Below are 17,214 nucleotides of genomic sequence, written 5' to 3' on the forward strand. Positions count from 1 at the left end.
TTAATTAAAAGGAATGTTTTATCCCAAAGCGTCCAGAATGAAGACGTCGTCACCAAAATGTGTTTTAGAGGAAAAGCAAAATAAAAAACGTAAATGATTCGTGCAACATACATCGGCTACTAACCCAAAATATTACCGTGTGACACGTAAACACGGCGCAGTAAGAAAAGTAAACAACCACTTACAATGATAATATTTAAATACTTTACTACAAATATAAATATAAACACTACATGATCAAAAAACCTGGAATGCGAACTCAGGAATTCCAAACATTATGATGCTAATTTTAACCCCCAAACCCACACACACACACACACACACACACACACACACACCTACGATAAGGCGAGCGTTAAAGTCTAACATTAGGAGACGCCGGCTGTTATTTACAAGGACGCTACATCGAATCCAGCTATGAAATCCTCCCAAAATCGGAATTTACAAAAACAAAAAATGTTTTCTTTAAATTCAAAAAAGTCCCCAAAAAAAAAAAAATTAAAAAAAAAAAGACCACGAGTTGTGCAATTCAGTGCAGTGGAGAGAGCGTTTTTACGAGACGTGTGTGTGTGTGTGTGTGTGTGTGTGTGAAACAAACAAAAAAAGAAACCAGGCAGGAAGGAAACGTCCAGAGCTTCAGAACGAGGCGAGAGCGCACGAGAGCGCACGAGAGCGCACGAGAGCGCACGAGAGCGCACGAGAGAACCGTCGTGAGCACTGATGAGCTACTGAAAACAGGCTTTACGGTGTTTTTAACACAGGCAGCCGAGGGGACCGTTCAACCCCCCATCCCCCCCCCCCCCCCCCCCCCCCCCCCCCCCCAGAAATGTAGTGCTTCGTCCGGTATACCTTTTAAGTGCCTTTTCTCAAATTTTACATAAAAAAAAAAGATTCATATTAAATTACATAAATTACAGGCATCAGGATCTTGGGCCAGGAGAACCCGGGGTGTGCGTGCGTGATTGAGCGAGTGTGCACGTGCGTCCGTCCGCACCCGCTATTATGAAGTCAGTTTTATGCAAGATTGTAGTAAACAAGCAGCGGGGAACGTTTTTTTTTCCCTGCATGCATAGCTGCTCGTTCTGGAGTTTGAATGACGTGCGGGCCACGTCGATTTCCCTTTCCCACGCCCGAGTGATTACGCAATAATAATGGCCGACATCTGACAGAACCCCCCCCCCCCCCCCCCACCGCCCGCCCAGTGACGACCTACTGATGTAACACCTCCTGAGAGTGATTTAAGGCCAACTAGTGAATGAAACACACGAAAAAGAGACAGAAACAGATGTTTCTGTCATCTAAAGCAACCATCTACTCTTCTTATAGTTTGTTTACATGTTACATGTGAGTGTTTGTTTACATGTTACATGTGAGTGTTTGTTTGCATGTTACGTGTTTGTTTACATGTTACGTGTGAGTGTATGTTTACGTGTGAGTGTTTGTTTACATGTTACGTGTGAGTGTTTGTTTACATGTGAGTGTTTGTTTACATGTTACGTGTGAGTGTTTGTTTACATGTGAGTGTTTGTTTACATGTTACGTGTGAGTGTTTGTTTACATGTTACATGTGAGTGTTTGTTTACGTGTGAGTGTTTGTTTACATGATACATGTGAGTGTTTGTTTACATGTTACGTGTGAGTGTTTGTTTACATGTTACATGTGAGTGTTTGTTTACATGTGAGTGTTTGTTTACATGTTACGTGTGAGTGTTTGTTTACATGTTACGTGTGAGTGTTTGTTTACATGTTACATGTGAGTGTTTGTTTACATGTGAGTGTTTGTTTACATGTTACGTGTGAGTGTTTGTTTACATGTGAGTGTTTGTTTACATGTTACGTGTGAGTGTTTGTTTACATGTTACATGTGAGTGTTTGTTTACGTGTGAGTGTTTGTTTACATGATACATGTGAGTGTTTGTTTACATGTTACGTGTGAGTGTTTGTTTACATGTTACGTGTGAGTGTTTGTTTACATGTGAGTGTTTGTTTACATGTTACGTGTGAGTGTTTGTTTACATGTGAGTGTTTGTTTACATGTTACGTGTGAGTGTTTGTTTACATGTTACATGTGAGTGTTTGTTTACGTGTGAGTGTTTGTTTACATGATACATGTGAGTGTTTGTTTACATGTTACGTGTGAGTGTTTGTTTATATGTTACATGTGAGTGTTTGTTTACATGTGAGTGTTTGTTTACATGTTACGTGTGAGTGTTTGTTTACATGTTACATGTGAGTGTTTGTTTACGTGTGAGTGTTTGTTTACATGATACATGTGAGTGTTTGTTTACATGTTACGTGTGAGTGTTTGTTTATATGTTACATGTGAGTGTTTGTTTACATGTGAGTGTTTGTTTACATGTTACGTGTGAGTGTTTGTTTACATGTTACGTGTGAGTGTTTGTTTACATGTGAGTGTTGTGCAGTTAGCGGGCCACAGTCACGAGCAAGCTAGTGTGCGTTTGTTTTGGTGAACTTTACAGCGCAGCGGTAATAAAAATGAAGAAAGAAGCATCGGAAATATTAATATAATGTAACCACGGATGTCAATACCACTCCTCCCAAAGGAGAGATAACGTTATGATGCATGCACACGTCTGCGCGCGCACACACACACACACACACACACACACAAAATTGTGCTTAGGGTTCAGAGCGAAAAGACCAAAACAGACACACAACACACACACACTTTCATGTAGGACTGACAGGTAGTGGAATTAGATGTTTGAGAAGCAAAAGAAATGTGGAGGGCTACACTATCGACTCACACACACACACACACACACACACACTCTCTCTCACACACACACACACTGAGAACAGGCCTGGCTGTAGCTGAAGATCCCAGAAGTGAAGGGGGGGGGGGGAAGATATTGTACAGAGGGGTTTCCATGACATTGGAAGAGTGGGCGGAGCACAGAGGAGGGGTGGGGTGGGGGTGGGGGGATGGGGGGGAATCAGCGCGAAGAGAAGCCTGTTGCTAAGCTACAGCCAACCACCTGCGTCACATCCCAGATCTGTGGAGACAAACAGGACAATAATAAATGATCAGAGGAGCGGAGCTGCGTTCTGCATTCACACACACAGAGACGAATAATAACTAGATAACGTGCAGTTTTATTAACATTTATTAACGTTGTGCAATATTACTTTCAATATATGAGCAATATAGCTTATTGCTGTATTATTTTTATTCAAATATATTTGAGGTGCTGGTACTTTGTTTACACTTAAATTTGTACTCTTGTTTTTAATCTCATGTTGTTGTTTTTTTTAAACTATATTTACCTTCATCTTATTGCTATATTATTTGTGCACCGGTGTCCGTATTACTTCTTATACACTATATAACAATACTTATTACTGGTACTAAGTATTATATTTGTACATCTCGTCTCTCAGGATGTTCAGACTTTTTACCGATAATTTACACTAAATTGCACGATGGAAAACGGAAAGAGAGTTGAAATAAAGTAACCGATGAAAACGTGATTATATTTACAGGGGTTCATACACATGTTGACCAATGGATTTCCAGGACTTTTCCAGGACTTTTCACCAAAATTCCATGACCAAACATTTTGTTATTTATATAAATGATTATTCTTTTAATCAAACTGCGTAAATGAACATATGAATATAACAAATTTCCATGACCACAAACTTTTTTTTTTTTTTTTTCAAGGACTTTTCCAGGCCTGGAAATAACCATTTTAAAATTCCATGACTTTTCAAGGTTTTTCCATGACAGTACGATTTTTCTTTTTAAAAAAATAAATAAATAAAAACAGACTCGGTTTCCAAATATCCACATTTATGTTCTTCTTTGTTTCCTCTAAAAACTTTTTTGGAGTACATTATTAAATTAAAGTTAATCTCATTTTAAGAGCGCCTAAAAAAAATAAATTAAAAAAATAAAATAAAAGCTGTTGTTGACCTTGACAACGCGGTCGCTTCCACAGGTGACCATCAGGCCTCTGGACGGGTCCATGTCCATGTGGGCGATGTTGTGTTTCCCCTCGTGGAACATGGCCAAAGGTGTCCGACTGCACAACACACACACACACACACAAATCATAAATAACTCTACAAATTGGAATATATATATATATATATATATATATATATATATATATATATATAACGTGAGCATATTCTTACAACCGTTACTCACTCTTCTTCTTTGACCGTGTCGAAGCAGGCGTCGCACACGCGCACCGGGAACTCGAAGCCCATGATGGGGAACGTGGTGCTTTTAGAGCTACACTTCCCACACACTGCCTTGCCACACTTCCTGCAGTGGTGCTGCACAAAAAAGGAACATTTATAATTATTAATTTGCAGGCAAGCTTGCTGATGAAATTGGCCTCTCTCAGTGACATATTTTGGAACGCTGAATGAATGACGTCTTCATCTTCAAGGCGGAGAGCTGCACCTTCCTCAGGAAGCTGGAGATGTGGGTCAGGTGACTCGATCAGGGAATTTTGATTCCTTTGAGAATCTTGAGTGAATTTTAACTAATACTGATACAACTTGATGGCTCACACATATCTGCATTGAGTTTGTTTTGCACGTTATTGCTTTGAAAAGATATTTAGTGTAAAACTCAGTAAAACTCTTTCTTGGCAAATATTTGAACTTGTATCGTTTAGTTTTTCACAGGTTGCATTTATTTTATTTATTGTTATCATCTTGAAAATATATTCAGTGCCAAACATGTTCATTGCAGCCACAATAAGCTTCTTTTTTTTTTTAAACAACATATTTGTTTTGGTTTGATGGAGCAATCTGGTTCAATTAAAAAAGTGATTTCAATTTATTTTGAAAAAGCACAGATGGAGCTAGCGAGCTAGCTAGGAGCGGTACTTGTACTCCCTCATACAGCTAGGAGAGGTACTTGTACTCCCTCATATAGCTAGGAGAGGTACTTGTACTCCCTCATACAGCTAGGAGCGGTACTTGTACTCCCTCATACAGCTAGGAGAGGTACTTGTACTCCCTCATATAGCTAGGAGAGGTACTTGTACTCCTCATACAGCTAGGAGAGGTACTTGTACTCCCTCATACAGCTAGGAGAGGTGCTTGTACTCCCTCATACAGCTAGGAGAGGTACTTGTACTCCTCATACAGCTAGGAGAGGTACTTGTACTCCCTCATATAGCTAGGAGAGGTACTTGTACTCCTCATACAGCTAGGAGAGGTACTTGTACTCCCTCATACAGCTAGGAGAGGTACTTGTACTCCCTCATACAGCTAGGAGAGGTGCTTGTACTCCCTCATACAGCTAGGAGAGGTACTTGTACTCCTCATACAGCTAGGAGAGGTACTTGTACTCCCTCATATAGCTAGGAGAGGTACTTGTACTCCTCATACAGCTAGGAGAGGTACTTGTACTCCCTCATACAGCTAGGAGAGGTACTTGTACTCCCTCATATAGCTAGGAGAGGTACTTGTACTCCCTCATACAGCTAGGAGAGGTACTTGTACTCCCTCATATAGCTAGGAGAGGTGCTTGTACTCCCTCATACAGCTAGGAGAGGTACTTGTACTCCTCATACAGCTAGGAGAGGTACTTGTACTCCCTCATACAGCTAGGAGCGGTACTTGTACTCCCTCATACAGCTAGGAGAGGTACTTGTACTCCCTCATATAGCTAGGAGAGGTACTTGTACTCCTCATACAGCTAGGAGAGGTACTTGTACTCCCTCATACAGCTAGGAGAGGTACTTGTACTCCCTCATACAGCTAGGAGAGGTACTTGTACTCCTCATACAGCTAGGAGAGGTACTTGTACTCCCTCATATAGCTAGGAGAGGTACTTGTACTCCTCATACAGCTAGGAGAGGTACTTGTACTCCCTCATACAGCTAGGAGAGGTACTTGTACTCCCTCATATAGCTAGGAGAGGTACTTGTACTCCCTCATATAGCTAGGAGAGGTACTTGTACTCCTCATACAGCTAGGAGAGGTGCTTGTACTCCCTCATACAGCTAGGAGAGGTACTTGTACTCCTCATACAGCTAGGAGAGGTACTTGTACTCCCTCATATAGCTAGGAGAGGTACTTGTACTCCTCATACAGCTAGGAGAGGTACTTGTACTCCCTCATACAGCTAGGAGAGGTACTTGTACTCCCTCATATAGCTAGGAGAGGTACTTGTACTCCTCATACAGCTAGGAGAGGTACTTGTACTCCCTCATACAGCTAGGAGAGGTACTTGTACTCCCTCATATAGCTAGGAGAGGTACTTGTACTCCTCATATAGCTAGTACTTGTACTCCCTAATACAGCTAGGAGAGGTACTTGTACTCCCTCATACAGCTAGGAGAGGTACTTGTACTCCCTCATATAGCTAGGAGAGGTACTTGTACTCCCTCATACAGCTAGGAGAGGTACTTGTACTCCCTCATACAGCTAGGAGAGGTACTTGTACTCCCTCATACAGCTAGGAGAGGTACTTGTACTCCCTCATACAGCTAGGAGAGGTACTTGTACTCCTCATACAGCTAGGAGAGGTACTTGTACTCCTCATATAGCTAGGAGAGGTACTTGTACTCCTCATACAGCTAGGAGAGGTACTTGTACTCCCTCATACAGCTAGGAGAGGTACTTGTACTCCTCATATAGCTAGTACTTGTACTCCCTAATACAGCTAGGAGAGGTACTTGTACTCCTCATACAGCTAGGAGAGGTACTTGTACTCCCTCATACAGCTAGGAGAGGTACTTGTACTCCCTCATACAGCTAGGAGAGGTACTTGTACTCCCTCATACAGCTAGGAGAGGTACTTGTACTCCTCATATAGCTAGGAGAGGTACTTGTACTCCCTCATACAGCTAGGAGAGGTACTTGTACTCCCTCATACAGCTAGGAGAGGTACTTGTACTCCTCATATAGCTAGTACTTGTACTCCCTAATACAGCTAGGAGAGGTACTTGTACTCCTCATATAGCTAGAAGTATTTGTACTCCTCATATAGCTAAGATAAGTAGTTGTACTCCTCATACAGCTAGGAGAGGTACTTGTACTCCCTCATACAGCTAGGAGAGGTACTTGTACTCCCTCATACAGCTAGGAGAGGTACTTGTACTCCCTCATACAGCTAGGAGAGGTACTTGTACTCCCTCGTACAGCTATATATATATATATATATATATATATATATATATATGTATACATATATATATATACACACACTTACCTGTCGGAGCCCCATGGTCTTAGTGTCCCACATCTGCTTGATGTTCCAGAAGAACGGCTGCTCGCACTTCTGACAGGAGTCGCAGTCTAACCACTGAGGAGCCTACACACACACACACACACACACACACACACACACACACACACACACACACACACACACACACACACACACACACACACACACACACACACACACACACACACACACACACACACACACACACACACACACACACACACACACACACACACACACACACACACACACACACACACACACAACTCTCCGAGTGGAGAAGGGAAAATATATATATATATATATATATATATATATATATATATATATATATACACACACACACAATATCTACCTTCATCAATCAGTAAACCTCAACATATTATATTTAAGGAAGGGACACTTAAGTGAGAAAATACTGTAAATCTGGCGAAACATTTTCTGAGTCTGATCTAAATAGTTTTCTCTCCCGTGTTTATGACTTAAGAAAAGGTAAACAGGTTTCTTAGATGTTTATAATAAAAAAAGTCATAATTTCTCCATGCTTTAACATATCCTGTGTGTTACAAAGACGAAAGCAAACCTTTAGTCCCATTGAGAACATGAGGTAGTGGTGCACTTCTGCCTCTTGTGGGCAGAATGAGTATTACAACAACAACAAACCTTTTCTCTTTAAGTCACAAACACAGGAGAGCAAACCTAGCTCAGACCTCAACGCGTGCTCCTCTCCACGGGCTCTTGCCTCTCTACGGGTATAATAGTGACCTCTTCTCTCTGCGCGTCCATGTTCCACACCGCCATGCCGCCGTCGGCCGAGCACGACACCAACTGCCTGGTCAGCTGGAGGTACCGCACGGCCTGAACGCGCTCGCTAGAGGGACACGTTGAACATGGAAAAAGCAGTAAGAATTTACAGAAATAACAGTTAAAATAAATAAATGCCATTCCAGCATGCCACACATTCAAAAAAAAAAAACAGTTAAATGTGTCAAATCCCAGACGTGGAAGTCTATAAAAAATACATTTTAATGCATGTCCCTGTGCAGCAGCAGACACGTGACTCACTGGTGTCCCTGCAGCAGTAACGTCCGTCCTTTGCGGCCCCCGATGTCCCACATGATGACGCTGTGGTCGGCGGCCCCCGAGAACAGCAGCCTCTGGACGGGGTCCCACCACAGGGTGGCGATGCTGCCTGGGGAGAGAGAAGCAACGCCTGTTGCATGCGTTTGCTTGCGTCGTAGTCTTTATTATATTATATTATTTAATATCGTCACATCGATTGGTTTTCCTGTGCTTGTTTTATGGTTTAAATAGTCAAGCTTCCTGTTGTCATCCTGCGTTGCTTTGGCTCTTTTTCCTCTTTTAAAAAGGTGCTATAAATAAATAAAGTTACTATCAATATTATCAACTCTGATTTTGTAGAATCGCAGATTTAAGTCGACTTCCTGGTTCCGACTCTGAAGCTCCTGAAAGTTGGTATTTATAGCTTCATTTTCCACCAGCTGTGAACAAAATAATTATTAAATAATATCTAAACATGAAACAAACTAATATATTGGTGTTGGCTTTGTATCATTCTTAATGTGAATACTTTTTCAGACACCTTTTCATTACAGGTGGCGGTTATTAGGAGTAAAAAAAAAAGGTTAAAAGAGATTAAAAAAGGCGTGGTCCGACCTTTCCGTTCTGTTTTTTTTAATACATTTGATCATAACCTCCGTTAAATATTAGGGTGGAACTCCTGTGGGTGTGCACAGCTGGAGGCCGGCACCACATTCATTAATATTGACTTGTTATCAGTCCAATTAATATGCTCATTATCAGCTTAATATTATCACGAAGGCACATGTGCAGCAGATCAAAAGAGAGAGGAAGGAAATAAATAAAAATAGAATTAAATGTAAGAATCTTAAGCATAATTCATACAGAATAACATTTTCTATCATCATCTAAAACCAAATGATGGGATATCTTGTGGTCCATCATCCTAATTTGGAATTTAAACGTCTATTTTTTAAAAAATATTTATGTTTAAAAGGATCCTTCGTTTTTTTTGTTGCATCGTCACACTGAATTTCTTCCACCGGCATAATGAAGTCATGCGGAGGGATCTGGGTCACATGTCTTATCTGCATATCTGGCTTCGGGGCACCAGAAGAAGAATTGGAAGCATCACGAGACAATAGTCCCGCCTCCTCAGGTGTGCGTTTACCTTCGTGACCCTTCAGCGTGGTGATGATGGAGTACGTCTGCTTCTCCAGCTTCAGCAGCGTGATCTGGCCCGAGTAGTCGCCGATGAAGGCGTGCTGCGTCTCGTGGTCGTATCTGAGCGTGGGAGTCATGGAAACGGACACGCGGGAACAGACCCGTGGACGGATCACCACACAGGCCCAGTGGGCGTCGTTGGGAGGTCACAAAGTGGCACAAAACGACCAAAAAGAGACACAAAACAAAAACAGAGATGCGAAATGACCAAAAAACGAGATATGAAGAGAGACACAAAGAGATGCAAAACAAAAACAACGACAAAAAAGATGCACAGCGACAAAAAAAGAGACCCGAAAAGACTACAAAGAGATGCAAAACAACAAATAAAAAAAGATTCTAAACTACAAAGAAATTTAAAAAGACCAAAAAGAGAAGCAAAACAAAACTATTTACAAAACGACTACAAAGAGATGCAAAACAACTAAACGAAATAAAAAATGACGTAAAAAAAAGATGCAAAACGACAACAAAAGATGCAAAACGACAAAAGATGCAAAACGAAAGAAACGACTACAAAAAGATGCAAAACAACCAATAAAAAAAGATTTTAAACTACAAAAAAAATATGTAAACCGACCAAAAAAAGATTTAAAACAAACTACAAAACGACTACATAGAGATGCAAAATGACTAAAAAAGGGACCCAAAATGACTATATAGAGATGCAGGACAAACCAAAAAGAAATGAAAACACACACACACACACACACACACACACACAGCGAGTGAAGGATACTGCAGGCAGGAGGCCCAGGCCGTGAAGTAGTGCCTCCCCAGCATGCTGCCGCTCTCGGTGCACATCCAGCTCACACTCTTGTCGTGGCCGGTGCTCACCACCCACTCACTCTCCAGGGAGAACACCATGTCTGACACGCGGCTCTGGTGGGCTGCAGGACACACACACACACACACACACACACACACACACACTTAAAAGTCTTGTTGGACGAACCCTTCAAGGGGTCTCAATGCTCCGTCTGGGGATCACCTCTGGAAAAGGTGCATGCTCTCGTTAAGAACTATTCAACCCCTCTAACTTTACAGATTAATTTTTAAAAAGCTGTAAACTCTGGATAATAATAATAATAATAATACATTTAAGAGCGACACCCTGACACATAATGTGCTGACATGCTACTTATTTTAATATGCAATGCAGCTCTTATTGTGATGTCCTGGTCCAATTACACAAACATCAGCAGAATTATTGTATGCGTCATGGTATTAAAAAAGGGGAATTTCCCATAATGTTGCCACGTGTACAAAAAAACAAATCTGAAACAGTGTAAGCAGACTTCTGGATTCTGTCCCGAGCTCGCGCTGCATTTAAACCTGCACCAGTGGACCTTTCTCACTAGGGGGCACCACCACGGTGACATATTATAGGTGAGGTTGGGAGAAAAGTGGCTTATTTACAGCGTCATAGCAACTTTAAAACGGCCAAAGCACGTTTATCTTAAATACAAGATCCAAAAAGATAATACATTGTGACGACGAGGACACAGAAAAAGATGCATAATCGACTAAAAAGAGAAGCAAAACAAAACAATTTTCAAAACGACTACAAAGATATGCAAAACGAGCACAAAAAAAAGATTCTAAAACCAAAGAAATTTAAAATGACGTAAAAAAAGATGCATAACAAACAACAAAAGATGCAAAACGACTACAAAGAGATGAACAACCAAAGAAGTGATGAAACGCAAAAGAAAAAGCTCAATTTCAGCTATTTAACTGAATCAAAACATCACGTAGATTTAAAAAGAGCTTCTTCAAAGAGAGATTTTCAGAACTAAATAAATAAATGAATAAAAAAGGCTGAACAGATAACGTTACCGGCTGTAATGCACTTATCTAAAAGAGAGTGATATGTCTCTGAGCGAGGCAAAGCGCTGATAACAGACTCGGAAAAGAGTCACTCCTTTCTTCTTCAGGCGTGCCGAGAGATTAATTATTATAGAACTGAGGCCTTGTGTACTTTATATTCCACTCTGCATACTTTTATTTAATGAGGAAAGGCTTCGCTTGTTCTGTCCTCTTGCTTCCTGAACACCAAACAAAATGAATAATAATAATTCAACTGTGCAACACTTTGCCATTAATCCTATATAACATAATCATATATAATATATATTGTTGTAGCATTATGTAAACAACATGTTTCCATTTTAATCCTTCCTTTATTTCCATTGTTCCTTATATTTCTATACATATTAGAGCAACTGTAAGGTACGTAATACCTGCGGATCAATAAATAAATAAATACATAAGCAGGCTGAACATATGTAACAAAGTGGCTGCACAAAACAAACAACAACAAAGTCAATATGCTCTCGTCTGCAGCGCTGCCAAAAGGCTAATGGCGATGTTAAGCCCCGCCCCCTCTGTGAAGTCAATACACACTTCCTGTTTGAGTCGAGCTGCAGCTAATAATTATTTCCATTATCAATTGATCTGCAGATTATGTTCTCGTTTAATTGTGCGGTCCATGAAATATTATTATCATTGTCACGACTTCCCAGAGCCTGAAAAGACGTCTTCAGATGTTTCGTTCGACCAAAAGTAAAAAAAGACAAAATATTGTCCATTTTTTTTCTCTACAAATTTTTGCTTTAAAAAAAAAAAAAAAAAAAAGAAACAATTAATCTATTTATCTTTTTAGTCCATTATTATTTTTCCAGTCACAAGCTTTAATTTAAAAAAAAAAATTGTCAGTACAAACGCACGCGCGCACCCACACATACATATATATATATATATATATATATATATATATATATATATATATATCTTTTTTTGCTCTACATCAAAAAAAAATGGTGATATTGCAGCTTGCAATCCTCCGTCATCACAAACAACCCGTTACAATCCCAACGTGTGTGTGTGTGTGTGTGTGTGTGTGTGTGTGTGTGTGTTCTCACCTGGATATGTCTTGACGTGGCTCATCTTGTTGAAATCTTCAGAGATGAGAAACTCCTAGAGGGCGAACAAACACACACACACACACACACACACACACGAAAAAAGTTTAAAATCAAATAACCATCCTCGCCTCACAGGCATTTGGTGGAGTCCAAATATTGAAACTGCAGCCTACTTGAACCAGATATGCAGGTTTTAAGATTTAAAATACATAAATATATATATATATATATATATATATATATATATCCACTCACCACAATGGCTCCGTTGTCCTGGCCGATGAAGATGCGCCTGCTGTCATGGTGATACGACATGCAGGAGCACGGCGCTGAAACACAAGACATTGGGCGTGAGCAGCCGACAACAGGCGGTGTTTCCTCATCTACTTTTCCACACCGGAGCGTACTTACAGGAGACTGTGTGGTAGATGCTCGGCCAGTACTGGCCGCTGTCTCTTTTCAGCCAAACTCGGATGGTTCTGATGGGGGGGGGGGGGGGAAAGGTCGAAAGGTCACATTCAGAGCCCTCTCCAATGTCTTTATGTAGTCTCTTTCATTTTTTCATTCACTTCCTGTTTGGATGGAGCTAAACAGAAGTTATATATATATATATAATTTATGTAAAAATTAGGCACTTTCCAATGGAAATGAAGAGGGCCTTTGTCTTGGACCGGGTTTAATCCCGGTCTGGGAGAACAGCCCTAATTCTCTTTTGCACACAATGCTCGATTCAGTTCACATTAACAGTCACAGCGGGGGGGGGGGGGGGGGGGGGAGATGATTATTAATTAAACTCATGATATATCAGTATTATCCCCAAAACGGCCGTCCAGCCACGAGCTTCATTAACGTTGACGGTTCACCATTCCTCAAACTTCTCATACTTTGATGCACGTGCAGTGTTGTTGTGTTATGATGCATTTTAAACGCCCTCTAAAACACGAGCTTATTGTCAACCTGTTGCATCTATTGCAGTAAAAATGTCTGCAGAGCCCCAAACAAAATAGAAGAAAGGGAAACGTATCCAAAGCAGCATCCAGACTAGTTTCATCAAGGAACCTGAATGTTAGCCGGCTGCATCGTCGCCCCCACAGCTTCCCCTTTCACTACCAAGTGGGTTTCGAGATGTGATGGAAACTGCATCACAATCCAAACCCAGGATTGTCTTCTTCTTCTTCACACACTTGTGACACCAACATGTCACTTTCAGTGACCGTGCTGGCCTGACGTGAACCCTGTGGCACCCCCGACTCAGAGCAGGTGAAGAGGTCCATCCCATCATGCCTCACATATAACATTTGACACTGACTTTGTGTTGTTATTCACCAACAAAATTAAAAAAAATTAAAAAATTGCTATTGTACCCAGATGTCAAAATGTGGCGTTCAAGAGCGCGTGGGAACACGCGTAGCTTACAACGAATGTTGTTCCTTAAAGAGCAACTTGTAAATACAAATAATAAACGACTTGAATTGTTTTCATCGAACCAAACGCCGGTGGGTAACGTAAGACTCTTACAGCAAGCTTCAACTAAAAACGACTTAAGCAACTACAGATTACGAGCGGCACTTGAACGCAGCAGTCGCTGCTTTGAGAAAGTAATGTTTACAATTCGCAGCTCGTTAAAAACAACAAATCCGAACTCATAACTCTGGCACGTAAAGTAATACATACGGTCGTAAAGCTCAATATATTATATTATTAAAAACAGAATATTATATTCCCGTTTTCTGTAACGGTTGGTGGATTGATGGCGGATATTTTATGGAAAGGAGTCGATTTTTTTTTAAATATGTATTTATCCCCCACACCCTCCAACGGGAACCTCGCTTCCTGTAACCAAAATATATAAATATATATATTTTTTAAAAAGGTGACAAAACGGCTTTTAACTCTTATTTATTGTGTCCTTCTGGAGCCCGAGCACCAAAAATTACGACCAGCAAGTAGACCGAGCCCAAAATAAAACAGCTACCCTTTTTAACTAACTACAAATAAAATACTAAATAATAATAATTTTTTTTAAAAAGCCCCCCCTACCTGTCCTCGCTGACCGTGATCACGCCATCTTCTTTCGGGATTAAAACGGCCGCGTTCACGGCGTCCGAGTGCCCCTCGATCTTGTTGAGCAGGATCGGTCTGGCGGCCTGCGGCCTCGAGTGGATCTCCGCCGCCATGATGGCTCGTGGAGGTCCAGCAGCGTTTTCCTGCTCGCGAGCAGCAACACACACACAAAAAGAGAGAGAGAGGAGGATCAGCTGACACCCCGCAGCCGCTGTCAGGATTACCGTAAAGACTGGAGGAGCAGGAGAGAGAACCGGATCCAGGTGGCAGGATTACCGTAAAGACTGGAGGAGCAGGAGAGAGAACCGGATCCAGGTGGCAGGATTACCGTAAAGACTGGAGGAGCAGGAGAGGGAACCGGATCCAGGTGGCAGGATTACCGTAAAGACTGGAGGAGCAGGAGAGGGAACCGGATCCAGGTGGCAGGATTACCGTAAAGACTGGAGGAGCAGGAGAGAGAACCGGATCCAGGTGGCAGGATTACCGTAAAGACTGGAGGAGCAGGAGAGGGAACCGGATCCAGGTGGCAGGATTACCGTAAAGACTGGAGGAGCAGGAGAGGGAACCGGATCCAGGTGGCAGGATTACCGTAAAGACTGGAGGAGCAGGAGAGGGAACCGGATCCAGGTGGCAGGATTACCGTAAAGACTGGAGGAGCAGGAGAGGGAACCGGATCCGGTGTCGGGATTACCGTAAAGACTGGAGGAGTAGGAGAGAACCGGATCCAGACTGGAAGGGTAGGAGAGAACCGGATCCGGTGTCGGGATTACCATAATGACTGGAAGAGTAGGAGAGAGAACCGGATACAGGTGGCAGGATTACCGTAAAGACTGGAAGAGTAGGAGAGAGAACCGGATACAGGTGGCAGGATTACCGTAAAGACTGGAAGAGTAGGAGAGAACCGGATCCAGACTGGAAGGGTAGGAGAGAACCGGATCCGGTGTCGGGATTACCATAATGACTGGAAGAGTAGGAGAGAGAACCGGATCCAGAATGGAAGGGTAGGAGAGAACCGGATCCGGTGACGGGATTACCGTAAAGACTGGAAGAGTAGGAGAGATTACCGGATCCAGGTGCCAGGATTACCGTAAAGACTGGAAGAGTAGGAGAGAACCGGATCCAGACTGGAAGGGTAGGCGAGAACCGGATCCGGTGACGGGATTACCGTAAAGACTGGAAGAGTAGGAGAGAACCGGATCCAGACTGGAAGGGTAGGCGAGAACCGGATCCGGTGACGGGATTACCGTAAAGACTGGAAGAGTAGGAGAGATTACCGGATACAGGTGGCAGGATTACCGTAAAGACTGGAAGAGTAGGAGAGAACCGGATCCAGAATGGAAGGGTAGGAGAGAACCGGATCCGGTGACGGGATTACCGTAAAGACTGGAAGAGTAGGAGAGATTACCGGATCCAGGTGCCAGGATTACCGTAAAGACTGGAAGAGTAGGAGAGAACCGGATCCAGACTGGAAGGGTAGGAGAGAACCGGATCCGGTGTCGGGATTACCATAATGACTGGAAGAGTAGGAGAGAACCGGATCCAGAATGGAAGGGTAGGAGAGAACCGGATCCGGTGACGGGATTACCGTAAAGACTGGAAGAGTAGGAGAGAACCAGATCCAGTGACGGGATTACCGTAAAGACTGGAGGAGTAGGAGAGAGAACCGGATCTAGGTGGCAGGATTACCGTAAAGACTGGAAGAGTAGGAGAGAACCGGATCCAGACTGGAAGAGGAGGAGAGAACCAGATCCAGTGACAGGATTACCGTAAAGACTGGAAGAGTAGGAGAGAACCGGATCCAGACTGGAAGAGTAGGAGAGAACCCGGATCCAGACTGGATGGGTAGGAGAGAACCGGATCCGGTGTCGGGATTACCGTAAAGACTGGAAGAGTAGGAGAGAACCAGATCCAGAATGGAAGGGTAGGAGAGAACTGGATCCAGACTGGAAGTCTAGGAGTACCGGATCCGGTGTCGGGATTACCATAATGACTGGAAGAGTAGGAGAGAACCAGATCCAGACTGGAAGAGTAGGAGAGAACCGGATCCAGACTGGATGGGTAGGAGAGAACCGGATCCGGTGTCGGGATTACCATAATGACTGGAAGAGTAGGAGAGAACCGGATCCAGAATGGAAGGGTAGGAGAGAACCGGATCCGGTGGAAGGATTACCGTAATGACTGGAAGAGTAGGAGAGAACCGGATCCAGGTGTCAGGATTACCGTAAAGACTGGAGGAGTAGGAGAGAACCGGATCCGGTGGAAGGACTACCGTAAAGACTGGAAGAGTAGGAGAGAACCGGATCCGGTGTCAGGATTACCGTAATGACTGGAAGAGTAGGAGAGAACCGGATCCAGACTGGAAGAGTAGAAGAGAACCGGATCCAGACTGGATGGGTAGGAGAGAACCGGATCCGGTGTCGGGATTACCGTAAAGACTGGAGGAGTAGGAGAGAGATCCGGATCTAGGTGGCAGGATTACCGTAAAGACTGGAAGAGTAGGAGAGAACCGGATCCAGACTGGAAGAGTAGGAGAGAACCGGATCCAGACTGGAAGAGGAGGAGAGAACCAGATCCAGTGACAGGATTACCGTAATGACTGGAAGAGTAGAAGAGAACCGGATCCAGACTGGATGGGTAGGAGAGAACCGGATCCGGTGTCGGGATTACCGTAAAGACTGGAAGGGTAGGAGACAGAACCGGATCCAGGTGTCAGGATTACCGTAAATACTGGAAGAGTAG

The 17,214-nt window shown here is 42.7% G+C and overlaps 1 protein-coding gene across 1 annotated transcript; it reads right to left on the minus strand.

Moving 5' to 3' along the window:
* Positions 1–2,318: 2,318 nt before the first annotated feature.
* wdfy1 (WD repeat and FYVE domain containing 1) lies at positions 2,319–14,690 on the minus strand. Its single transcript, XM_034548103.1, has 12 exons — positions 14,452–14,690; positions 12,823–12,890; positions 12,667–12,740; positions 12,409–12,463; positions 10,224–10,374; positions 9,432–9,544; positions 8,285–8,411; positions 7,985–8,090; positions 7,202–7,303; positions 4,175–4,305; positions 3,938–4,046; positions 2,319–3,017 (listed from the first exon to the last, which is right to left on the minus strand). The coding sequence occupies exons 1-12, from the start codon at positions 14,586–14,588 to the stop codon at positions 2,958–2,960; spliced, it is 1,233 nt and encodes a 410-aa protein (XP_034403994.1). The 5' UTR covers positions 14,589–14,690; the 3' UTR covers positions 2,319–2,957.
* Between the last annotated feature and the right edge of the window lie 2,524 nt (positions 14,691–17,214).

The sequence above is a fragment of the Cyclopterus lumpus genome, chromosome 13, assembly GCF_009769545.1.
Source record: "Cyclopterus lumpus isolate fCycLum1 chromosome 13, fCycLum1.pri, whole genome shotgun sequence".
NCBI classification, from domain to species: domain Eukaryota; kingdom Metazoa; phylum Chordata; class Actinopteri; order Perciformes; family Cyclopteridae; genus Cyclopterus; species Cyclopterus lumpus.

What these genes read in the sequence shown, in the direction of transcription:
- wdfy1 (XM_034548103.1), bottom strand. Translation starts at nt 14,588, where the DNA reads ATGGCGGCGGAGATCCACTCGAGGCCGCAGGCCGCCAGACCGATCCTG. An exon ending in ATCACGGTCAGCGAGGACAG is followed by an intron (nt 12,891 to 14,451) that starts GTAGGGGGGGCT and finishes CCCCCCCATCAG; the next exon opens with AACCATCCGAGTTTGGCTGA. An exon ending in CCACGTCAAGACATATCCAG is followed by an intron (nt 10,375 to 12,408) that starts GTGAGAACACAC and finishes TGTGTCCTGCAG; the next exon opens with CCCACCAGAGCCGCGTGTCA.